This window comes from Alosa sapidissima, chromosome 7, assembly GCF_018492685.1.
Source record: "Alosa sapidissima isolate fAloSap1 chromosome 7, fAloSap1.pri, whole genome shotgun sequence".
Classification (NCBI taxonomy): Eukaryota; Metazoa; Chordata; class Actinopteri; order Clupeiformes; family Clupeidae; genus Alosa; species Alosa sapidissima.
This window is the reverse complement of record NC_055963.1, coordinates 18,117,142-18,143,285: the sequence shown is the minus strand read 5'-3', so window position 1 is coordinate 18,143,285 and position 26,144 is coordinate 18,117,142. Positions and strand designations below refer to the sequence as shown.

Sequence of the window (26,144 nt, the reverse complement as noted above, 5' to 3'; positions counted from 1 at the left end):
ACCCTCTCTCACCATCTCTGGCCAATCCCGACACAGTTAGCACACCGCTTCAGCCTTAAGGGCCCACTCCGACAGAGCTGGTAATGCGGTCGATAAGCGCAGGTACGATTAGAGTGAATGTTCTAACTGCTCCAATGTTTGGTTGCACCGATGGTCTCAAATTAGAGAAAATCAGATGGGCAAGTAGAACTGCACTGCCACAACACACGCTCCAATTATGAGTGCAATCACAAAAATACAGGGGAGAGAAAAAGGCATAAACTTATTTTCTTGTAATAACCCTGACCCGAGTGTGTGTGTGTGTGTGTGCGTGCGTGCGCATGTTAGTATGTCTGTGTGTGAGGGGTGGAATGTGTATGAGTGTTTAATTTAGTATGTGAGTGTGTACAATTTAGTATGTGTGTGGTGTATATATTAGATTGTGTGTGTGTGTGTGTGTGTGTGTGTGTGTGTGTGTGTGTCTGTGTGTGTGACTGAAAGCGGCTAAAGGGATTTGTCCTCGTCCAGGCTCACGGGCGTCTCTGATTTATCACGCTCTTCTCCAGGTCTGACCAGCTGGGGCCCGAGGCTCCGCAATCATCCATCCTCATTACACACCGCCATAAAAACAACACCGGCGCGACACCAACGTACGGGGGAAATAAAAACATAAAAATAACAAGGATACGAAACAACAAACGCACTACACGCCACACGCACACTTCAGGGGCTTGTTGGCCTGGCAACCGCATCAACACACTCACACAAAGCGCTTTCAGATATAACCTCCGGAGTATATGGAGGTTTGTCAAACGGAGTTCCTACCCTTCGGATGATTCAGATATGATGCTAACCTGCGGACCTTATACTGACCTTATACGGACCTATGTGTGAACGACATACACGCACATTACAGAATATCCATGTGGTTGTCGAGTGAGGGGTGGGGGCTTGTAGAGTTGACAAGAGGCAAGATATGATGCAGAATATATGCAGCCGCTGTCACAGCTGCTGTTTGTTTACAAAGTGTATGCATTATGTAGGCTAAAGAAGAAAAATCTATTGTGCGTAGGCTAATACTTGAATACTGGATGTGTGCTTCGAATAAACACATTTATCTGTTTTCAACGTTATGTAGCAGAATTACTTGGCTATGGAACCCCAAATCTGGTTTGCGTTGGAGAGAGAGAGCATGCACGAACTTTATGGTACCAGCCAATTCAGTAGGCCAACTCAAGACTTCAAGGCCATCATATACAACGTTTTTAAGCAACAAACAAAATACTAACATAACAGTGAAGTGGTTCGTTTTTTCATGGTTTATTTTTCCAAAAGCATCCTCTCCCCATGTGTCTACTGCATTTACACAAGGAGCTTGGAACAAAGTTGGGTTTTCTTCGTTTTCATTTTCTCTAGGCATATTTATGCTCAACAAATATCAGCTCAGCAGTGAGGTCGTGAGAAGGCCATCAATGAACAGAAAACCGACCGTGTTGGAAAACAATTTATTAAATACTCCTGTTATTGTCGTCAACGACGTCGCTGTAGGCTACTGCCTTTTCAGCGCCTTCTGTTTATGATGATTCGGTCTTTTAAATTAGTTTGGCCTTGCGATGCAGTTGTAGGCTACATCAACGTGTCTCTTGCTGTTCCCTTCATGTGTTCCATCACAATGCTGTCTGCCCTCATGGACAGTAGCTCCTTGATGTCTGCATCTTTCTAGGTCAGAGATTTTCTGGACAGCACTATGCCACTCCATCATAACACTGGCATTTAAGTCAGATTTTAACCACATGGACGCACGAAAGAAACGTCACCAACACGCCCTTTCACTAGGTGTGAATTTTAACCGCATGTTCTACGCTTCGTTCAGACACAGCACATTTACATAATGTCCGGAGGAAATACTGGGGGGGGGTAGTAGAACAACCGGCTAAATTCGGACTTCCATATGACCGGTTATGTCAGATATATGTTCAGATATACGGCTCCACCGTTTAACATCAGCAGAACCTCCGGTCTTACACGTATGTCTGAAAGCGCTTACACACACGCACACACTCACACGTTGTGTCCGCTAAAAATACAACACTCTGATTACCACCTGAGCAGCTGGAGCAATTGAGCCAACAATCATCCACTGGGGACACTAGAGAACAAGCTCCCCGCAATCAGGCAGCTTCAGCAGGGAGCCTCAGAGCAGCACCACCACCACCTCCCCCGCAGCGGAGGAGCCGGAGGGGCATTTGTGGTATCAAAGCTGGAACAAAGTCCTGCGGAGTAGCATGCTGATCCACTGTGTTCAGGACACTGAACAGGTGGCTGCATATTGAGACTCAGGGCCTGGCTGAGTTGGGTTTGGTTAGGGAGCCGCAGTGGCACGCGGTGTTCTGTTACTCTGGTGCTAAGTCGCCTGATTAAAAGAATCGATTGGGTTTTCGGGAGAGCTGCCAAATTGCTTGGGCCTTAGTATAAGGTAGAGAAGAGTGTCCACGAGAACACAAAAAACAACACAACCAAACAAACAAATAAACCTGCTCACACACTGCAGCTGCCCTGGGGGTGGAGTGTGTGGCCATTTCTGGGATGAGTGTATGTATGTGTGTATGTGTGTGTGTGTGTACGGTATGTGTTGATCTTGTTTGAAGGTTGCTCTATGGAGCAGTAAGGGTTGTTCTCACAGCAGGGCAGAAAAATGCCTGGTCATCTCTCTCTCTCTCTCCCCTCCCTTACCTCTCTCTCTCTTTCCTGTCCCCTCTGTCTCTCTCTCTCTACCCCCCTTTCTCTCTCTATCTCTCTCTCTCTCTCTCTCTCTTTGTTTCAGCTGCCTGACCTGCTTGTGGCCTTTACCGCTTGTCCACTGCTTTGTTGTGGCAGCAGAACATTTTCTTGGCAGCGGTTCCTTTGCGACAGCAGCATCCTTGTATCCTCACTTAAACATAACGTAAGCCCTGCTTACATTCCTCACACTCACACACTGTGGAAAACCGAGCGCCTCCTGGCTCCAGTATGAGGTGCGTATAGTAGTTCATTGGAAGGCATACAGATTGCAATCTGTAGATGCCTCCTAATTGGTAAATATATCTGGATGGTGTTAAAGTTTTAATCCATCCAAAGTAGTATCACTTAGATAGATTTAGATTTAACAGAAATGCACTTGTTTAAGAGTGAAGGATATAGATAGCGATAGAGAGAGATAGGTGTATTAGTGTTTGTGGGGGTATGCAGATTTTGGTGCCAAGGGACACACTGTTGCTTTTAATCTTGCGAGACCTTGAGGAGGTGTTGACTTTCTTCCATTTAACTTTATCAACAGATATATTAAGAAATAATACTGCCTTGCTCAAGAAGGCAGAACATTATGAGATGGATACTTATACTACAATGCCAAACAATCCTCTCTGTCTCACTCTCTGCAGTTTATGTGCTTCAAAAATGTAGCTTTTCTTGTTTTTAAGGTTAAATGTGACGAAATATTATTTTATGGTAGCCATTCCTAAGCATGCCTTAAGAAAAGCAAGTATTTTAATGGTGTTTAACACAAGAACTACTTTTCAACTCTCATCATTTTACATGTGTGATTACTTGCACTGTTAAGATGACCTCTAAATTTGACTTTAACAACATCAGGCAAAGAAGCCAAATCACATTTTTCAAGTGAGCTTTCACAATTTGCAATACAGCATGAACTGCGACCAAATCCTCCTTACTGCGTAACTTTTCGCATGTATATTTTGCGGGTTAAGCCATTAGTCATGGTTAACATTGAGTTTTTTTTTTTTTTTTTACAATCAGCTGAAGATGCGTCCTAAAATAGAGCGCCGTTTTCATCCGTAGGCGCGGCCCGTTTAGTGCTTTCCCCTTGAGGGGCCGCACAGCTGACGAGTGGCAGAACGAACGTCCATTTGCAATCTAATTTCACAGCGCAGCGTAGGGGATGTGGATTTGGGAAGGAACGAGGACTTGGGATTGGTCTGAACCCTTAACTGGATCTCGGTGAATCTTTAAATGAATGGGAGCCCTCGAGTGGAGGCTAATAGGATGTGCTTAAATCTGAGCGGCTGACGCTTTAATACTCAGATCAGGATAGGATCACTGAAGGAGCCTGGGCTTTTGTTCCTGCAGCCCGGGAGCTGGAGGGAAAACAATAAATGGGAAAAAGATGGCTCAGATGGATCGGTCAACTAGAGTTTGGACAAGAATAGCCAGCGAGATTGAGATGGTATGATTGTGTTTGTTTGTGTGTGTGTGTGTGTGTGTGTGTGTGTGTGTGTGTGTGTGTGTGTGTGTGTGTGTGTGTGTGTTTGAGAGGGAAAGGGAGAGAAGATGTGCGATAGAGAAAAGAAAGATGGATTTGAACAGGAATTTGAAGACTAAGGGGCACGGGAAAGATGAGTTCCTATGGCCATATAAATGGGTCAGGACAGGATGGACATGCCTTATTGATGATATGTGGGACAGAATGCAAACAGGCAAACATCACCACCAGAGATGGACCCTCAGCTAGTCAGGAGCTACAGATGGAGCTCAACTCCACTGCATGCTAGTCATTGCAATATGAATCCTTAGTGTGTCTACTTTTTGTTTTCCATCTAATGTAAAAGGTTCGGTTTTTTCATATGGGGCCTCAACGGGGCCTCAAACTCATCACTGTCAAATGCAACTGTACTCTTCAACTCAACATATCCCTGACCCTTCCTCCCTCCCACCCACGCACACATACTCACAACAACAACAGCAACACTTAATATCTATATAATCTATACATAATAAATACAGACAAAAACACACAGACACAAGTCACTCACCATGTAGTGGAGGTCATCGAAGCCGTTGAGCAGCAGCTTGCTCTCGTACTGGGGTAGGCCCACATGCTCCAGCCAGTCGCCCACGGGTTGGTCCAGCAGCCGCCCGCCAGCGCCACCTGCTGACAGAGGGAAGCGCTTGAGCAGCGAGAAGCCATTGAGCCGGTAGCAGCGGCACTCCGAGGATGACACGTGGCACTGCCACATCATCCTCGGCCAGCAGTGCCGTGCGCACCAGCACCAGGAGGGCAGCGGAGACAGCGTCCCGGTCCAGTCAGGGTGTGGCGGCGGCGCCCGCGCGAACTCGGCGGAGGCTCGACCACCACGGTGGCGGAAACAAAAATCAACTCAGGCCACGACACCTGAAGTCAAAGTGTGTGTGTGTATGTGGGTGTGGGTGTGCGTGCGTGTGCGCGCTCCACAGTTGGTCACCCAGTTAGAGATAAAACTATGAGTCTGCAAGCCACATCATTTGTGGGAGTTTTTAATTTGGGCTCAGTTTAAAAGGCTACAAAGTGCGCTTCGGAAGACAATCCGCAGGTCACAAGCGCAGGAGAGATCACCACAACCCTCGAAGAGAGAGATAAAGAAGAGAGGAAACTTCTGAGGAGGACAGAGAAGTTAAAGGGGCGGCTTGTTTAGCGGCTGCTTTGAATGTGGAGTGTGCGGCTGCTCCCCTTGCAATATGCAACACTTGCAGATCCACACTCCAGCCCATTGGCTTTGGTCCTTAATGAGGCAGAACACTGCAGTGCAAAGGAAACAGGGAGAGAGAGAGGAGAGAGAGAGAGAGGGAGGGAATGAGAGGGATAGAGTGAAAGAGGGGGAAAAGAGAGCGGGAGGAGAGGAAAAGATTGTCTGGCCTCTCTTGGGGAGTTGATCTGAGGCAATAGAAACCCGGAGGAAGGAGCATAAGATGAGAGATAATTAAGATTACAAATCCTGCTCGGTTTTTCCAACGCAGCTCCGAAGAAAAAACAAAAAAAAAAAAATAACATCCCACAAGACTCCAATCAGAGCAATCATCCATCCAAGTCACATGACCACGCGCCAGAGGAGAGAAGACGTGACGCTACACGTGGAATCCTGGTGGTCGTGCTAAACAAAAGACACAGAAGAAACTGATAATTACCGACCTCAATTGACTCTGGTAATTGAGCAGCACTTCAACAAGAAGCCAGTGATAACTTAGTCTCTCATTAAAGATCTGTGATGGAGTAAGTAGCAAAGTTGCCTGTGCAATCTCATTGTATCCACTGTTGCCCTATCAGAAGAGTGTCTAACAAAAGTTTTATTACAAATGCAGGATGGCACAGAGTTGGTTTAATCTTCGCAGTCTGTCAAAACGCTTACAAGACATGCCTTTGATAAATTCATTTAATCATCGCTGGGGATCAAAGCAGCCTGGCAATGATAGCAAATAGTTGAAGAGGGGGAAAAAATAATAAGTGCCTTCCGTCTCAAGGCTTTGAACTGTTGATTTAGACTCATATTAAATATTTTAGTCTAACAGAGTTGAGTAGTTCTGAGACAGAGAGCATTAAAATTTATATAAAAAAAAAAAAGACCCACAAACTGGAAGGCATCCAGCTGCCTTTGATTAATTAACTTCCCAAATGCCAATACGAATGTTTTTTGGTATCCTCTTAATTTGTAGTTGTTTTTTGGTATCCTCTTAATTTGTAGTTGTATGCAGTCCTACCCCGTGCCTATATCCGGAGACAAACAATTACATCGAGAGGTTGATGCAATAGAATCCGTCTTTTTCCATCTCCACTTCATAAAAGAAGGAGGCAAAATAAAGCAGGATGCTGTTGGTAGTCAGGTTCCCGCTGAGGTATCCCAGTGCGATGCTCCCGGAAAACATTCCCAAAGCTCCTCCAGCTCCACAAGGTGATTCAGAGATGCTACCTCTCATGCGGCTCAGCTGTTTCCCTGCATCCCTCGTGAGTGTATGTGTGTGTGTGTGTGTGTGTGTGTGTGTGTGTGTGCTGGCCGGGTAGACACTCCTGAGGATGTGTGTGTTGTTCATGAGCCCCGCGCCAAGGTTGCTGGTGGAGGAAGTGCACACATAATCCTGCAGCGGGGTGTGCAGAGAGAGCACTGGTGTCCTTTCGCTGTCCTGGGTGATTCTGCCTGCTGCTTCCCTGCAATCAGCCTCCTCTGTCTCACTCCCTCTCCCTCTACTGCCCCCCTCCCCCTCCTCCCTGCCCTCCATCTCTCTTGTTCCCTCCCCCTTGTTCATTCCCCCCACCCTTTCTCCCTCATACCCTCTCTCTGTCCCGTTTCTCTCTCTCTCTCTGAAACTGCAGGGCTGCTGCTTATTGTTTGAAGAATCAAGCTGTCGTTCTGCACTAGACCTCTCTCTCTCTCTCTCTCCACCCTTCCTCTCTCTCTTTCTCCCTGTCCCCCCTTCTCTCTCTCTCTTCTTTTCCTCTCATCTCCTTTTTTTCTCCATACATATCTCTTTCCCATCCTCCTTAGCACTCAACAGCATGTGCATACTGAGAGAGAGAGAGAGAGAGAGAGAGAGATAAAGAGAGAGGCAGGAGAGAGAGGAGAGAATAAGAGAGAGAGAGAGAGAGAGAGAGAGAGAGAGAGAGAGAGAGAGAGAGAGAGAGAGAGAGAGAGAGAGAGAGAGAGAGAGAGAGAGAGAGAGAGAGCTGTGTTGACCAGATGGAGCGAGCGGGCGAGGGAGATCAGAGAGCGCTAGTTATTATTGACTCTCCCTCCCCAGACCAAAGCAATCAGCGGCAACTTCAATCTATACATATCCACAACCGAGAGCTTTTAACGGGCACCAGTACTCAGCACATGGCATTCAAAAGCTCTGCAGTCAGAGAGAGCAAGCGTCTATTGAAAAAGCCCACAGGGGCCAAGCATGAGTGCCCGGGCGATTAACTGCAATTTTTGGCGACACAATGGTCAAACAAAACAACGCAATGAGTTCACTGCAGTGGACTCGCCCTCTCTGATTCCAAAGTTTTTAAACCGAATAAAATAATTTAAAAATCTTCCCCTGACACACGAGCGCGTTAATATTTAAACATCCTGTATCACACACAAACACACAGCGCTGGATGGACCTGAATCAAGCAATGATGTGTACAGCGGAAGACGTCCAAGTTCATGAGGCAATTAAGAGCAATCACATCATGGACATAGTCTTAAGTCAGTAAACAAATATCGAGCATGGAGATGGTTCACCATAGTGCTGAGAAAGCATGGTGCTCAGCAAACCAGCAATTTTCTCTCTCACATGTTGCAACTCAAATACAAAGTTCCAAAATCCTTACTTTACTGCTGATATAGTCATAAAAGGAAGATGCGCTTTGATGCAGTTTTTTTTTAAATCTTCCTCTATGCATCTTTTTTTTTATCTTCCTCTATGCATCACCAATATAAATCAGCAATCATTCACTGTCTAGACAAAACAAATTTACTGCTTCAGACGGCGTGATGCACACAAACAAGAAAAACGACCGGTAAGGGAGGGCCTTACGTGATGTGGCACTTCAGGTTACCCTCTCAGCATTTGCAAAACTGTGATCATTTGCGGGTTCGGCCGAATTTTGTGCTCTGGGTCAGCCTGCCTTTAACGCTGTCTTCAGTGGGCCTTTAAGGCTGCTTTGAGAAACAAGCTGATTTGCAGAGGGCATGTTGCATATTACTGTAGTATTGGACCATCAACTGTCAGACAGGCATGGAAATGTCTAGACTCAATGGAGATCGGGAGCTCCACTGCTGACTAGCACTGAGAATAGCTGGGGGAAGACCGAAAGGAGGAATTAATTGGGACTGATGAGAGGTGTTCTCAGAGGGGGTAGATAGATATTACTCTCTCATGATGTCAGCAGCTGCTTACTCATCTCAGCAGAGGCATGAGAGAGATGGACAACAATGGACTTACCTTTGTCTACCTATACCTTATCGTTTCTTTAAGTAACAAATCTATCTATAAACAGATGCAAAAATAGACTAGACAAATAGGTTTGGATAGCAGCCAAACAGTGAGAGAGAGAGATAGAGACCCAGTCAGGTGTGTGGGATTGCTGATGCAGCTTTACAAAACAGGGACGTTCGTCAAACTGGGGTGGCTACAACCGGGCAGGGAAGGAGGCCAAGAAAAGATGGCATTCAGACACACCCCTGTAGTCTGGACAGTCCATGAGGACTTGGTTCTCTGTGTATGTGGGCCAAACATACCTACTCTATATAGGCCAAAGAGACTGCTGGAAAAGGGTGTCATGTCACTGGGGTACAACAGGCTTGAGAAGTCTCAGATGGGGAGGGAAAGGTATAGATATAATGAGAAGCAGCCAACTTCAAAGCTACAAAGAACAAAAAAAAAAAAACCCTGCCAAATGTAATCTGTGCTATTAAAATGGACTTGCCAATGTATATACAGTAGAATTAAACCAAGACAGGGGAAAAAAGCTTGCTGTTGAAATTGAGCACATAGATCCTCCAAAAAAAACTAATTTACTGCCGCTCTGCCCCGCTTAAGCTGATTACACAGATCAGTCGAAGAGAGAACCGGGCGGAACAGATCCCAGACTCCTGCCTGATGTGCCACCATATACCACCATGTGCCCTATATACACAAACTCTCTCTCTCTCACACACACACACTCTTTCTCACTCACTCACTCAGACACACACATCCCAATGCTGTGTGCCTCTTGGCCGACAAGTCCTGAACTCAATCTTTCTATGGAAATGAATGTGGAACGGAACCTCCAGCTATGTGCGCACAGGGTGCCTGGCTGCAGCGGGGAGAGAGAGACGACTTCACATGGAGCCCACCGCTTTTAATTTCATGGCCCAAAGTGAGCAAAGTGCCTGATGAACCTTGGCAAGCTATTTGATGGAAATGCACAAGTGGTTGAATCCTAGCAGCAGCTGGACTATGTGCATTATATTGAACCCCATATCCCATAATGATGTGACCGCTATCATATTCAGAGGTAGCGTGATCACTGTACAGGATTTTTGTGGGAAACTGCAGGAAGTCCCGTTTGACAGGCATTTGCATATAAAGTGAGTTTGATGGCAGAAGGCCCATGTGTCTAACAAAAATCTGTAGGAATCAAACATATAGACCTCATGTTGATAGCAACATCATACTACTACTGTAGACCTTCACTCGTTTTAAGTAAAGGCATCAGAAGTGGCAGCTCACATCAGCTTAGCTGTTAAGCAAAGACATGGCAAGTGACAGTTACAGTCGCGTCTCATGTGGTCTGCCTGGTCAAAATGATGACAGTCCCCATATTCAGAGTGACAGACCACACTCTCGATCCTTCTCTCGAAATAGGGTTTGCCTAACCTCATAGACATTGATCACTGCTGCGAGTTAAATTGTAAAAGCTCGCTCGACACATCCACTGACTTTAACCTCTTTGTCCTTGAGCAAAGCTACAGTACTACAATTGGCCCAGTAATTGCCCCTCGCTTTGGTATCCTATTAAAAAAAACATTCAAACCTGAAACGGCCTCCGCTCCAGACCCGCTGTGTCACATGTGTGAGTGCCTCCGTTATGACACTCATCTCATCGCCCTCCGGCCCCAAGGGAGCAGGGGTCCATCAGGAGGGGTTTTTCAGTTTCACCACTTACCGACTGGCCATTACACGTCCAGTGGAGCACAACTCCTGGTCTGGCGTCTGACAGGGAGGCTACACCGCGTCCGCAACTGAAGCGCTCCGTTCGCGTAGCAGCCGGTTGTATGTATGTATGTGTGTATGTGTATGTGTATGTGTATGTATATATATATATATATATATATATATTTTTTTTTTTTTTTTTTTTTTTTTTTTCCAAACGCACAGTACGTGCTGCTATCCCATCTGGTGCAGCCAGTTCCATTGATGATCGTGGAAGCTAATTGATGCAGCAGATGCTACGCAAACGGAGCGCCTCAGTTACACGCCGGGTACCGGAGGCGGTGTAGCCTCCCTGTAAAGCCTGGGCCAAGACATCGCTTTTTCCTCCAACGCTGGTTTGGAGTCAGTGCCAAATCTCAAACCAGTTATTTCTTTTCTTTCGAAACTGATTGCAGCTCAGCAAGGCTGGGGAGAGAAAGGGAGAGAGCTCTGGGAGGATGTCATGACTCTGCCTGTTTACCAAAGCAGCAGCAGCCGGAGACACACAGGTGCACAGCGGATGCATTTTAAATAGGTCTCATCAGGGCCGTCTGAGTTTTTTTTGCAAGCGCTCGTGTCGATAGACACTTCTGCGCCTCCAAAACTGATTCATCCGAATTTAGAAACATGTCAGGCTTCAGGGCTTGAAGAAGAACTTACGATGTCTTTGATGGCAGGTTTTTGTTTGAATGAAGTATCATACATACACTAAGTCAACACTAAGTCAACAATAAACACACACACACACATAAGATTGAAACGCGAGAGCCCTTGTGCACAGGATGCAGATACACACCCAGCACATGGCACGCTGGAGCATTAGCAGGATTATGTCTCCTGGCACCAGGGGTGGTGTGTCAGTAAACATCAACACCAAAAGGGACCTCAGTCGCTTAAGTCTCTCACAAGAGACCTCTCCACCTCAAGCACTGGGTGACCAAGAGCAGCCTTCAACCCGCAGCTGCAACTGTCGGTGTGTGTGAGAGGGTTGCAACCCTGTCAGTGTGTGTGAGAGGGCTGCAACCCTGTCAGGGTGTGTCAGAGGGTTGGACCCTGTCCGGGTGTGTGAGAGGGCCGGACACGTGTTTGTGTGAAAACGTGTTGAGGCGGAGCGTGAGAGGAGCCTTACCTGAGGCGGTGTACTGCTGGTCTCGGGAGAAGTCGATGCCAGCGCCAATCAGCGTCATGATCTTCTCAATCTGAAGGATTGGAGGAAGAGAGGAAGAGAGGAAAGGAGAGGAGAGGAGAGAGGAGAGGAGCGGAGAGGAGGGGAGAAGCAAGAGTGGTAGGTCAGGTCATGTAGAGGATCACAACTCTAAAAATGATTCAGCAACATCACAAACACTGGAATGACTACAAATGCTGCTAAAAATCTTTGTTATTGTTATTTTTTTGGGCTTTTTGCCTTTATTGTGACAGCACAGAGAGGAGACAGACAGGAAGCGAGCGAAAGAGAGATGGGGTGGGACCGGGAAATGATCCGGGTCAGACTTGACCCCGTGTCCCTGAGGCACATGGACCTGAACAAGGTACGGCGCTGTAGGGCGCCACAGCACCCCGACATATAGATTCTAACATATAGAATATTCAAATGGTCAGGGTTTGAAGGAAGGGAAAATTCTATGCCTGAAGTTACCAGAAATGCTAAAAGGTGTAAGGTACATAATTATCTATTTTCAAATTTAAACAGCCTGGCCCACCCCTGAATTCCAGCACAGTGCCTGAGAACTGAAAGGCCTGTCAGGAGTCTACATTTTGGTGATCTGATTATGCCATCTCATATTGAAGTGCATTATGATTCTATAGACAAAACAGATGGTTATCGTATGGGTGGCAGGCAGAGTGATTTACTGGATCCTTTTAGACAAAGAAACATGATTGGCGAAATCACATTCGTTGTTTTTATTGATTGAAGTGTGAATATTTGAACAGGACCCATTCATCATGAAGGCGGAGCATTGACAGTAAACACAGGCTGCAATAAAGACATAATTGGATTTCTGGACCTTTGGGGTTTCTGGAGTACGATTAAAACAGGTAACACACCCATGCAGACCCCCACAAGGCAAACCTGAGGAAGACCATGGACAACATGCCCTTAAGCAGAAATAATATTACACCATGTGGTGATAAATCTCACATTCATTCCCATGCGTATTTGCACAAACATCCATTGACACATCCACAGACGGGGGGGGGGGGGGGGTTGGGGGGGTGGTACATCTAATATCAAGCCTTCTGTGAACATACATACTAGGAGTGCCGGCCCATCTCATGGAGCTTGGCCTTAAATCAGAGTAGTAGCACAAAGGGGTTAAGAAAGTTCTGAGGTGTGTCACGGCAAACTGGAATTATGGAAATCTCCTCTGTCATACCAGACGTTCCTTTTAAGAGACAGCTTTTAATAAGATCAGGCGAGAATGTGTAGCCTTCTAAACACAGAATGATTGACATTTCAATATTCTACTGCCCCACAGAAATAATCTGTGGAACAGTGATAATGAGACCCCTCTGGGCCTGAGTAATTTAGTGGCGTCTTTATGTAATCCATTGATTCCATCCATTGATGAGGATGGGAATAAAATACATTTGTGTTTTCCTTTTTCTATGGCAACCGTAAAGAAATGTATGGCAGAACCTCTGTTGGTGTCTCTGTTAGTGATCATATAGTATAGAATATTCACAATTAAGTCTACAATGCCTGATAAAAATGAGATATTATCTTTACAAATATTGGAAAAACCAAAGACAAGGACGAACACAAATAAAGTAAGATAACGTACTCCATCTCTAACTTTGTGGTAGAAGTTGTGGGAGTGTAACTATTTGCCCTTAGGTCAACACAATCCTGACAAAAAAAAAAATCAACCTCAGAAATAAATTTTCAATCCGGAAAAAATCAGGTCCATCTTCGAGGCAACACTTTCAACTTCTGATCCGACTCGAGATGAGCAGTGTCGCTACAGAATAAAAGAGTGGCCGTTATGAATAAGAAAGGCCAGATGAAAAGAGAGGAACACGACAGACGATGAACAAGGCACATCCCGGTGGACGTGGAGATTAGTGCGCACAAGCTTCTGGTGAAGAAGCTTAGCAGGACACAGCAGAGAGAGACAGAGCGAGAGATAGATAGATAGATAGATAGATAGATAGATAGATAGATAGATAGATAGATAGAGAGAGAGAGAGAGAGAGAGAGAGAGAGAGAGAGAGAGAGAGAGAAAGAAAGAGAAAGAGAGAGAGAGAGATAGAGACTTCCAGAGTGGACAGACCATCCCAGAGAGCCACACCAGTGCAGCCCACTGGCAGCTCGTTAACAGAGAAAAGGCATCCAGACACCACTACTCACTACAATCCTTCATCCCGCCAACATGAACCAAAAAGAGCACATCCACCATCCCCTCTCCTCTTTACCCAACTATTCAGGTGATAATAAACAGGACAATTTTGAGCAATGTTGGTAGGCGGGTTCCTAGTGTTCTGACTGGATTATCGTGTCCCACATCACAATGGGTGATTATATTTGGCTGATTAAATTATTCTAAATAAATATTTGTTGGTATCGGAATCAATGTAAACGGAAATCCTCATCATCATCATCATCATCATCATCATCAGTCAGCAACACCGACCAGCAACATCACTCAAAAAAGTTGCCCTGTGAATCATCCCCTTAACTTTACCCATTCCCAGAGAATGTAGGCAATCTTCACTGTGTTAGCCTAGAGCAGGGGAAATGAGAGGAGGAGGAGAAGGAGGAAGAGGAGGTGGTGTTTAAAGGGAGGAGCTCTTACACTGTGACAGGACTGAGACCTCCTGGGCTTTGCGCTGGAAGACATCAGAGTCTGCTGAGGAGAAAAAGTAATTTAACATTGCGACGGCTGCTGCTGCTGCATCCTTCTTTTCGTTACACACACACACACACACACACACACACACACACACACACACACACACAGCAGGGCACATCAATAGCCATTCACAACAGATATAAAATGTGTCATATCTGGGTGTAAAATTCCAGTCAATCCCTGCACACAACAAAGGCATAGTAGATGTCTAGTTTGGAAAAACGCATGTATTTGGACAGGAACATGCCCTGAAAGAGTACAGGGCTCTGCCTGAGCATTTCATATAAGAGGCCAAGAGAATTCAACAGGAACTGCTTCTTTACACACATCCCTCTGCATACAGCAAAGAATGTGAAGCATCTTTGAAGAGGCACTTTCTTTATTCACCATTGAGCTCCCGTAGTTAATCCTGATTACTTCCTGGTATGCTACCCCAAATTTCAGTGAAATAAATTAAATGATGATGGGGGTGGAGTGGGATGGGTGGGTGGGGGGTGGGTGTCTCTGTGGTACCCTGTCTAATTCCTGTTTCTACCTCTCTTGCTCTCTCCCTTCCTCCATCGGTTCAGTCTCTGAGCGCCTTCGTTGGAGATGAATCAGGAGGAGCATGACTCATCGTTTTTTTTTTCTCCTTAAGACTCCCCGGATGACAACTCCATCAGTGAGACACAACCTCTGTAATTATCATCTAAAGAGTTCCGTAGCTCCGGCGCTCAGCTGAGAGCTACTTCAATATCGAAACATAATGACTGCTGCTAGAAATCTTCCTTTTAAACTACCGATGACCTGGTGCGTAGGTTCTAAGGTTTTTATTTTTAAATGGGCTCCGAAATATGGATGGGTGTGCGTTCCTTAAAAGCTTCTCTTAACCATGCCCGCCTCGGGAGTATCACCTATACAAAAGATATTCCATTTAGAAGTTTCTCAGCGAGTTGCGTCAGTTAATCATTCAGAGTTTATAAAACCAGGGATATCAGAAGTCTGGCTACCAGGTGTCAGTCAAATGTAACACCACAAGCTTCTGCAGAGCATGGAGAGAATAGAGTGGAGAGGTCTGTACTGAGACTTCTGGCTAACTTTGGGCAGCCGTGGCTTACTGGTTAGCGCTTCGGACTTGTAACCAGAGGGTTGCCGGTTCGAACCCCGACCAGTAGGCACGGCTGAAGTGCCCTTGAGCAAGGCACATAACCCTTTACTGCTCCCCAAGCGTCACTGTTGTTGCAGGCAGCTCACTGCGCCGGGATTAGTGTGTGCTTCACCTCACTGTCTGTTCACTGTGTGCTGAGTGTGTTTCACTAATTCACGGATTGGGATAAATGCAGAGACCAAATTTCCCCTCACGGGATCAAAAGAGTATATATACTTATACTTATATACGCTAACTTGATTAAAACTTCTTGCATATTGCACTTTTTAACCCCACTTCAAAAACAGTCATTTAAATTGGAGCGTTCCGTGTTCAATTCCACGGTATTCAGCGATACTCCCTCAGGGGCCCATTACCATACTGTTGTTGTCACTGTTGGAATATGAAAACAGCACACTGTCTTTTAAAGCGCAATTATTTGTCTCAAATGACAAGTGGCTAACAAGGCGGAACAAGGCAAAATCCCACTTTTCTAATAGATACACGCAGGTGTCTGGCCTTGAACAAAAGACAAGAGAGAGAGACAAAACATCCAGGCTGCGATTGGACTATAAGAAACAAGTTTACAGGTTCCCCCGGCTCCTCATTAGCAGAGGCTGGGCACAACTACAGCCAGCTGTGCTCTACAGGAGAGGGGTGGTGGAGGTCAGACCGTACCATCAGGAAGATGGGGGAGTTCAGAAAACCTTTTTAACACTTTTTTCATCGCGACGTAGGAAGATAGACAGATGGATAGATAGATTTGGCTTGGGTGCCACTAAGCTTGACCCAATAACATAAGGACACACAACACCAACAAGCACTGGCATTACAAAGAGCACACAACACAAGAAACACATATAGCAACATACAGTGTAGACTACACCTGCCAAGACATGCCATGTCATCAACAATCCACACAACAAAACCATGACATTTCACTGTCCAGCACTGTAGCCACATAAGACAGCAAATCCTAAATGGCCTCTCACTTGATTAAATAGCAGTGTTATAAAATTCTGAGCAGTCATGAGGTGATCAACCTCTGAGACGCACACAGCTGCTGTGGGGCCGGGTGTCTCATCTCCTTATCACTCCTAATGTGTTTCTCTGGGAGTTGGGTTCATTACTAAGCACAGCCAGCAGAAGGCTCCATGGCTCTGTGAGACTGAGCTGCATTCCGTTGGACTCGTGGGCCGGTGATCTCAGAGAGAAACGTCACGGGTCTTTAGCAGGACTCTCCAGCTGGCTCCTCTGAAGCGGAGACAGGGGACTGGGTGGAGGAGAGGAGACTTGGGGGGGGGGGGGGGGGGGGGGGGGGTCTAGGATGACTAATTTACCCTGATAACATGTTCTGAACCTCACATCCTGAGATTAAAAAACTGCCTCTGAAATGCAAAAAAGCCCCTGAAAAATCACAGCTGACTTACTATGTCACTCTCTGCTTTAAGAGAGCAGTATAACTGAAAGACTGAAAGTTCAGTTCTTAAATCCAATACATTTGAACCAAATGAATAGTGCAGAGTATACCTGAAAACCCATGAGTCACAGTGTCCACACACCAAAAAATGACATCTCATTCTCCTGCTCAACAGTCACACACAACAACAACGACAATGACAACAACGACAATGACAACAAAAACAACGACAACGACAACAACAACGAAGATGCAGATGTCAGTAGAGCCTGAGTAGCAGTGAGACCTCCAAAAGTAATAAAAAAATATATAAAGCTGTGACAAACTAAGTGTCAGAAATAAACCAGATAACAACTGATTATTTAAATGTGTGCAATTCCCTCATATGAACTCATGTAAGTTTCACCACTGTGAAACATGGTGGAGAGCTGATGAGGGCTCTGTTCCTGTGTCTCTGAGTGACTGAGAGGGAAATAAATAAAACATTTGTGCAAATGTTCACTTCAAGCGACTGTTGGGTCTCATCAATCACTGTCAACGTGCAATCCTAGCTTCAGGAAAGAGAGGAAACACACTGCTAGATAGATACCTTGTTTCAATTTGTCATGCTTGAATTGATATACCCAATTCCCTTTTGCTCTTAGAGGCAAAAAAGGAACAAAAAACAAAAAAAATCTCATAACTTTTTAAATTCACAACAGGAATTCCTGAAAAAATAAAATGCTGTTCTTTAATATTTTCCTATTTACTGACAAAGATAAAGCACAAAAATGTTCCATCACTCAGTTAAGTCCAAAAGATAAACAACGGACTGGTGGCTAGTGGGAATGAACAACCACCACAAATCCACATCTATGTGGTTAAACCAGACTGCAGTAAAAGCGGTTACGACATCACATGGTCCTCTTTCACACCACCCTTTTTTTTTCTCCGTCCATGAAAACATGTGCCATAAATTCTGCCTAACGAGCACCACAGTGCTACATGTCACTGGAGGTCCTCCGCCTTGTGGCCACGCGCCTTGTTAATCAGATACAGTCGTACAGCCTCCAAACTCCCACAGGCAACGCTGGGATGATGGGTGTTCGACAACCCTCCAGAACAAGGCAGACATATTCTGGCCCCTCATTTAATTCTATATGGGTACATAAGGACACCCCCAGGGGGGGAGAGGGAACCATCCGTGATTTACCCATAATCCATCTCTTCAACTAGCTACGAGCCTTAAGGGGTTACACAAAATGCATTATTGATGACGTTGCTCGCAGTCGCAGATAGAGTTCCTGCTAGCGGCCTCGCATAAATACTAATCGCAGGACGTGGGATTTGCTTTTTAGTGTGGAAGTGTCAAAGACCTTGAGGTACAGTCTGCGCACATCCGGCTAGAAACTGGCGGGTAATATCAGGGGGAAAAATGGAATCCCATCAGTTGAGGAAGCTTCAGCTTGCTTAATGTTGGGGGCTGTTACAAAGGGAATTGACTTAATAAATCCTTATCTGAATGGCCTTGGAGGTGCCTGCGGGAGGAGCATACAAATAAACAAATAAATAAATAACGCCGTTCCACTGAGCTTAACTCCCCATCACAGCTGAGGAGATATCAAGGACACCAGGCACACGGAGAGGGAGGGAGAGGGATAGTTACAAGAAGCAAAATGAGAAATAGGGAATGGATGGATAGTAAAAGAAAGAAAGAAAGAAAGAAAGAAAGAAAGAAAGAAAGAGAGAGAGAAAGAAAGAAAGAAAGAGACACAGAGCTCAAGATGGGGAGAGACTGAAAAACTAAAAAGAGATATAAGTGAGAGAGAGAGAGAAAAAAAATTGCTTGCACAGCTTCAGCAGGGATTGTGATCCGTAAATAGACCAGGCGACGCCTTGATTGTGAAAACCCACTGAGTGGCTGCTACACCCATCAACACAGACAATGGCTGGGGGTCAAAGGTGACAGGAGAGCAGAGGTCAGCAGCTGAAGTGAAGAGGAGCCTGGTGGGGGAGTGCTTGTGTATGTATGTGTGTGTGTGTGTGTGTGTGTGTGTATATATATGTGTGACTGTGTAGGAGAGCAAGGGCCAGCTGCGGAGTGGCAAACTGACTGACTGCCGCCCCGGCACCTTCGGTGGGCAGCCGTAGCCGCTGACAGCTGGCACTGGCATTGTGTGAGGGGACAAAAAGGGGCCTGCGCCCTGAGCCAGGCTGCCAAGCTGTCTGCGCCACAAAGGTGGGCTGGCATCAGCACAGCAGTCTGGTGGAGTGGGCAGGCCAATAAAAACGTCCCGTACAGAGACAAACCCCTGCTAAGATGGTGCCACAAGATGCCAGAAACCCACAAGAAACCCAATTTTTACACACACACACACACACACACACACTCTCTCTCTCTCTCTTTCTCTTTCTCTTTCTCTCTCTCTCCCTCTCTCTTTTAATGTGAACTCAGTAACATTAACCAAAATTTGTTTGTTGGTTTCAACAAACATATTAAACTGCAGGTAGAAATGCTGATCCCTTGTAAATCCATCCCAAGTCTAAAAAAGGACAAGGTGAGCTCAGTGGTGAGGTTCTGCACAAGAGGCTCAACTGCGGAAACATTTAATCCATGCAGATGAACCCATTTTAAGCTGAACAAGTAGACAAGGGGGACAGAGGACCACTGGCTGGGAGAAGTCAATAGGAGGTCCATCCAGCCACTCATTCCTATGTGTAGAGTGAGAGTCTTTCTGAGCCCCCACTTGCTGTCATGATCAATGACACTTCAGGGGTCCAATGAGATCCACTCAGGCCGAGTGGAGAACTATCTGTGGGGGGATTCATTGCCTTGCATGTCCATATCCTTCAGATCCTGTTTTGATGTTAATTAGAGCTTAAAGTCACAGCCGACCCAGAAAAATGGCACCAAAAGACCGAAGATCAATTTCAAAACACACACATGCAGAAACGACAGTAAATCAACAATGACAAAAAAAGAAAAATCACATCATCTGTCAGCTCGTACTCTTCAGAAATCAAACACACCGAAGACACACATCTAACAAAATTAGAGAATGTGCATCTCACATCTAACAAGAAATTGTACATCTCGATCTGTTTCTCATGTTCTGATTTCTTTTGAAGCGACTAGCTGGAAGTGGAGGGGGATACTCACAAAAGCTGGTCTGGTGCTGGCCATAGGGATTTAGTGCGGGGGTTAAGGATGAAGATGAGGAGGATGAAGAGCAGGAGTCGGTGAAGAGCTCCCAGATGACTGCCTCTATCCCTTATCTCTTGCTCCGTCTACACTTTTTTCCTGTATGTCTCTTTCTCTCTCCCCCTCTCTCTGTCTCCCTCTCCCTCTCTCCTCCTCACTCCTCCCCTTGTCGTGGTTGAATTTGCTGGGCCATACAGAGAGGCCCCTGGATTGTCACGTTTAGTCTAATCCCAGGACTGAGACAGGCTTGCATTAGCATGAGCTGGCTTTGTCTCTCTATCTGCACAGACACACACACAAGCGCACACACACAGTCCCACGTTCTCTTCTCTTGAACATGCACACAAGCACGGACACACGCACACACACACACTCAACACTGGGGAAAGGTCCTCATGCAAGTCAAATAATTCCTTGTCTCAAAAGTAGAAGTTGGCTTACTCAAAAGTAGAAGTTGGCTTATGTTTATGTGTATGTGTACGTATGTGTGTATTTATGTGTGCCTGTGTGTGTGTGTGTGTGTTTGTGTATGTGCGTGTGTTTTTGTTTGTGTTTGTGTATGTGTATGTGCGTGTGCCTGTGTGTGTGCGTGTGCCTGTGTGTGTGTGCGCGCGTGTATGTGTGTGTAAGTGTGACTGCAGGTTTGAAAACAGGAAGCAGCAACCGACCCAGCCACACAAAAGCTCTGGGTGTCTCTGGGTGCCTGGGGACCCCCTCGCTCGCTTGCCCACTCGCTGTCACACAGTCGGCCCAGCACAGTGTCCTGGGGCAGCCAGCCGTGACCAACCAAGATGGCCGCCCAGCAAAGTAAGTAAAAAAAAAAACACCACCAAGGCCCCAAGAACGAGTGAGAAAGGAGAACAGTAAAAAGCAGCAGCAGAGAGAGAGAGAGAGAGAGATGAGAGAGAGAGAGAGAGAGAGAGAGAGGGGAATCGGCCACGCTTCAAATGTTGCCCCACTTCACGGGATATTCAAGGAAATGGAAGACAAAGAAGGGAGGACCCCATTTAACATTTTCAATGTGCCAGAGAGGATTTATATTCCCCCTGCAACTCCAGCTCCACGCCCTCCATTGTCTCAACATTAAAGTGCATGTGAGGGTCCTTTTTCATGGAAGTGTTTTTTTTTAAATTATTATTATTCTTTGACAGGGAGGGGAAACGGAAAAGCAGAGTTAAAAAAAAAGAAATTGTGAAGGAATGTGCAGTGAGCTCTGGTAATTAACTTTCATCCCAGTTCCTCCATAGCTTTCAACGCAGCACAGCAAAAGACGAGCTCTGCAAGATTTAACACTTGTTAATATTAACTCCGCTCCCTTGAGAGTGGTGTGTGTGTGTGTGTGTGTGTGTGTGTGTGTGTGTGTGTGTGTGTGTGTGTGTGTGTGTGTGTGTGTGTGTGTGTATTTGGGGTGGGGGGGGTGGGGTAGTGGAATGGAGAGGTTTGGTAGACCCCCCCCCCCAGCTAGGGCGGATATTTTGTAGTCAACTGCATCAACAAACTTTGTGTGCCTCATCCTGCTCCAAGCTTCATCCAGGATCCTCCCCCATCGAGGATGCAGCGGTGTGTGTGTGTGTGTGTGTGTGTGTGTGTGTGTATCGACTGATAAGGACATGTCAGAGTGTGACCCAAGGCGAGGACCACTGGGGAGGGTCAAGACAGTCATGGCTCTCAGTCAGTGGGTGTGGACGTTCTCAGAACAGCAGGGGATTGATGGCCACTTGCCCTCAGCATTCAGGGACACATACACCACGGGTTGTAATGATGACAGCCCTTATAAGCTCGGGGACAGGGGTTTATTAGAGAAATATAGGGGAAGGAAGGAGAGAGAGAGAGAGAGAGAGAGAGAGAGAGAGAGAGAGAGAGAGAGAGAGAGAGAGAGAGAGAGAGAAAGAGAGAAAGAGAGAGAGAGAAGAAGGGGTGGAAAAGAGCATGCTAGAAAATATGTGATAAAGTGGTATAGAGATAGAGTGAGTAAAGAAAGAAAGAAAGAAAGAAAGAAAGAAAGAAAGACAGAAAGAAAGAAAGAAAGAAAGAAAGAAAGAAAGAAAGAAAGAAAGAAAGAAAGAGCAAGCTAGCTAGCAAGCATAATGGGGTTCTTGACTTAGTGACTTGGTCTGGGTGGGTCCCACACTGCTGGTCATTTGATGTCAATTTGATTTATGGGCCTTTTGGTATATGGCTGCTAAAACAGAGACAAGGTAGAGAGGAGCAGTGTCTGGTCCATCAAGCGCACCTGATCTAGATTCATGACTTCATCAGTCTGGTCCACCACCCGTCACTGATCATTCGCATGAGGCTGTGCAGAGGCATGCATGGACCACAAATCCTGCTATGGCAATTCATCTACACTTCCTTGATGTGTTCATATAAATGGGTAAGCATGCATGCACGCACGCACGCACGCACTTAATCTTATTAGAACAATAATTTTAAGTAAATAACATTTCTTTATTAAAGCACAGCTATGCAACAATTTGTTTGAGGTGATGTTTTGTTTATAAGTAAGAAAGTTTGGAATCATCTTCAAATGACTTTTGAAAATCAGACCTGGCTGACATCAAGACAAATCTGAGCCAGAACCCTTCCAGAACAATCGGTCATGTCCTGACCTGTACGCATGATGGCTTACAGCACACTGTAGGTGCTGGATTTGCCCAGAGCATACATTCACAGACTGACAAGATTTTTCTAAACACATAAATAAATCAGCAAAAGTGCCAAGACTGTGTATCAATAATGCAAGTTGCAAATTGGCCATATTTATGGGCAGAAATGTAAAAGTGTTCAGAGCAGGGCTGAGAGAGAAGTAGCTCTCTGATGAAAAACCACCAAGAACAGAGAACACGCCGTTCAAAAAAGAGCACGTCTTGCACTGTTCTCGGTCACCAAAGCTCTGATATGGTAATCAAGAGATGAAAGCACCGTGTTGTAGTAAAACATGCAGAACAATGCGGGGGAGTCCTCGAACAGTCTTTGACTCAGCACCGCTGAAAGAAAATGAGCAACAGTGGGGATTAAGCCTGAAAAAAATCCTCTAAAAACAAGGGCTCTTATTGCAGACCTTTAACAAGTCGCTCATGGCCATTCAAGGTGCACAACGTGACAGTGCAATTGCAACAATCTTTGAACAGGGCGAGTAACCCTCTAAAAACGAGATGCACATTGATGGCCGACCTTTTATCTTCTTTACAAGTTGACCATTGTCCTCACGTGTTACTGGTGCACAATGTCACTGTAGATCCAAACAACTTTAAACAGGGTAAGTAACCCTCTAAAAACTAGAAGAGGGCTGATGGAGTTAGGCACAATGCTCGTGAGTTTGTCTGACAGAGTGTGACAGCAGACCCAAGCAACCTTAAGCCTGGTAGGTAATCTGCTCAAAACTACAAGAGCAGGACCAATGGTCGAGCTTTTATAAGTTGGGCAGCAGCTACATTCTCTGCACTACATAAAACTCTTATTTCAGTGTTTTTCAGCAACTGTTATCCAAATGAAAGTGGTAGATTTTAAACACATGGAAAACATATCACAGTTGTTTGTCTCTGATACAGGCTTTCAGACATTTCAAAAGTCTCACACAACTCCATAGAGGATTCAACACAAAGAGTACATTTTCAAAGCAGTAAGAAATCTCAAAGGACAGTTAAAAAAACGAAAAAAGTACAAAACAAACAAAATGAAACTTAAAAATAGAATGTTCGCACTGCATTCAGGAAAGAGTAAACAATATGACCATGGCTATCTTAGTTTCTCCAAGTTCTTTCCTGAGCGATAAAAAACCCCAAAAACAATTATGGCTAATTTCAGTCAAAAACAGACTTTCTGTTAACTGATTAACTTCCGTCAGTCACAGAGGCTTCTAGATTTGGGATATTTTTAAATAATGTTTCAAAAGTCATGGGATGGTGACTATTATTCTGGGGAATAGCTACATCTTCTGATGCCTCGTATATACTTGGGACACCTAGGAGGTGACCCATGTTCTAGGTTCCATGTTAATTATGCATTAAATCAAATCCATGTTCCCTTAATGGCAGAGGACAGACGGTCCATGGTGTTGCAGCAGCCTATTAAAGTCTCTTTTAAAAGGGGGCGGGTGACCACACTCCTCCATGCCAGGATGGGCATAACACAAATCCAGAATGATAAAAGTCAGATCTAAAATGTGATATTTAGAAACCGCTTCAGTTACTCCTGGAGTTTCAATTGAGTATGGTAACAAATTATATTTTATACACGTCATGTTCTTCCGAGGTATTTACTGTATTGAGAACACACTATGCAGGACATCAGCATCTAAACCCATATTTCTTCAGACTTTCCATTTTCAATTTGGAATTGAGAAATGAAAAACACCAGTTAGCCCATTTGTCACAAGTGACAGTTATTTACTATGTAGGTGGTGGTTTCTAAAAACAAAGTGGTGTGTTATGACTCCGTGTCCAAGTCTGAGACAACACAGTCTGCCCCTGTTTGGACAAGACATTAATTCACTCGGTATGCAAACAAGACCATGGCTATCCCATCAGATTAAAAGCTCTTGATGGGATAAACAAGATTAGTCGCTATGAGCACCTTAAGTCATGCTCTGATACCATCCTTGCTTAGGCTAAATCTTCAACAGCTCTTCACTTGTCCCCTCAAACTCTGGTTGCATCAAAACGAATCAGTTTCACCTCAGAACAGAGACACCCAATACCAAGCCATTGGCCAACATCTATGCTTGGCCAACCAAGGCGGTCTCAGCCTGCCCCATTACCATCAATATGGGTCGTGCTGACTAGCATATGTTAGCACAACAAGTACCAACGAGGATGTGCCTCACTACCATCTGTTCCCAATCAAACCAGGAACACAGTGATCAACTCATCCCACCCCGGCTTGCTCTCATTATTCCGGAATAATGTCCAGTCATTCACAGGGACAATTCACAGAGTGGTGGCCGGCGGAGGCCTGTGTGTGTGTGTGTGTGTGTGGTGGCCTCATTGTGGAGTCTAATAAATGCTGTGAGATAATGGCAAGATGGACAGCAGCTGATTCACTCGTACGGCCATTACTAAAACAAGCAGCATCAGCATCACTGTGTTCAACAGCAGTGTGCTTGCAGCACCTGGAAGAACAAACTAACTGATGCAGAGAGGACAAGCGACAAGTCTGGAAAGCAAAAACAAGAAGTAGTTGCCCTTTAAAAAATGTATTTGTCATTGGATTTGAGAGCGCTAGTGGAGGTGCGGACAGGCTGCAACCAATACATCATGAGGAAAATACAACCAATACACTTCCCCACATATAGTTATGCTGGAGGAAAAATGGTCACAAGCCAACTACAAGGTTGCCACGGTGACAAAAGACAGAATAAAGTCATGTGTCAACGAGCAAGGCAACACATTGTCATGCATATATTCACGCTTCGCACACCGAGCAGAAGATTTATTTCTTTGTCTCAGCTTTCTGGGATGCATCTGGGTCTTGGCGTCGGCTCCCCTCTCCCTGCTCTGGAGCGAGGCAGAGCAGCTGGTGATGTCTCACTGTTATCGTTGGTAACCATAATAATAAACGGCGAACGGTGAGGACATGGCGTAATTGGAACCTTATTAACCAGAACACACTATGAAATGTGAACAGCTCCAGAAGACAAACAGCTGTACTTCATAAAGTAAAGTAAGTTCACTGGGTGTTGTAACATCGAAAACTCCAGGAAAATGAGTACTGGCGTGAGGCATCGTGTCAGTCACTGTGCTGCACAGACATGTATGAAACGTCTTCACATAAGCAACTAGAGAACATGGAAGGAGCCAAAACAGTTAATCCTCTTTCAGATTATGCTGTCACCCCACTACTGAATGCCAATCTACAGTTACCAAAGATAGTGTGGATAGGAAAGTGTGTATACTGTATGTGTGAGTGGATGTGTTTAGGTCAGTGTGCAAGAGAGCATGGAAGTGTGTGTGTTGGTGTTAGTGAGTAAACAATCTGTATTTCTCCTAGAGAGCTCAGATTAAGGTCTGAAGCCGTGGCAACCTGATGAGGCTAGTTCTGAGCTAAGTCACACACACACCACTACAATCATCAGAGAAAGGCAACACAGTTCATGTGCTTAGCATGACCAAGGCATAAGAAATCCTCTCTTCACAGAGT

At 45.4% G+C, this 26,144-nt stretch overlaps 1 protein-coding gene across 1 annotated transcript in view; it reads right to left on the bottom strand.

Annotated features, from left to right (window-relative positions):
- LOC121713189 (ankyrin repeat and SAM domain-containing protein 1A-like) overlaps positions 1-26,144 on the bottom strand; it is a 105,261-nt gene that overhangs the window by 24,180 nt on the left and 54,937 nt on the right. Inside the window, 3 exon segments of the mRNA XM_042097640.1 lie at positions 4,788-4,906; positions 11,558-11,627; positions 14,223-14,276. Coding sequence (XP_041953574.1) covers positions 4,788-4,906; positions 11,558-11,627; positions 14,223-14,276 — 243 coding nt within the window.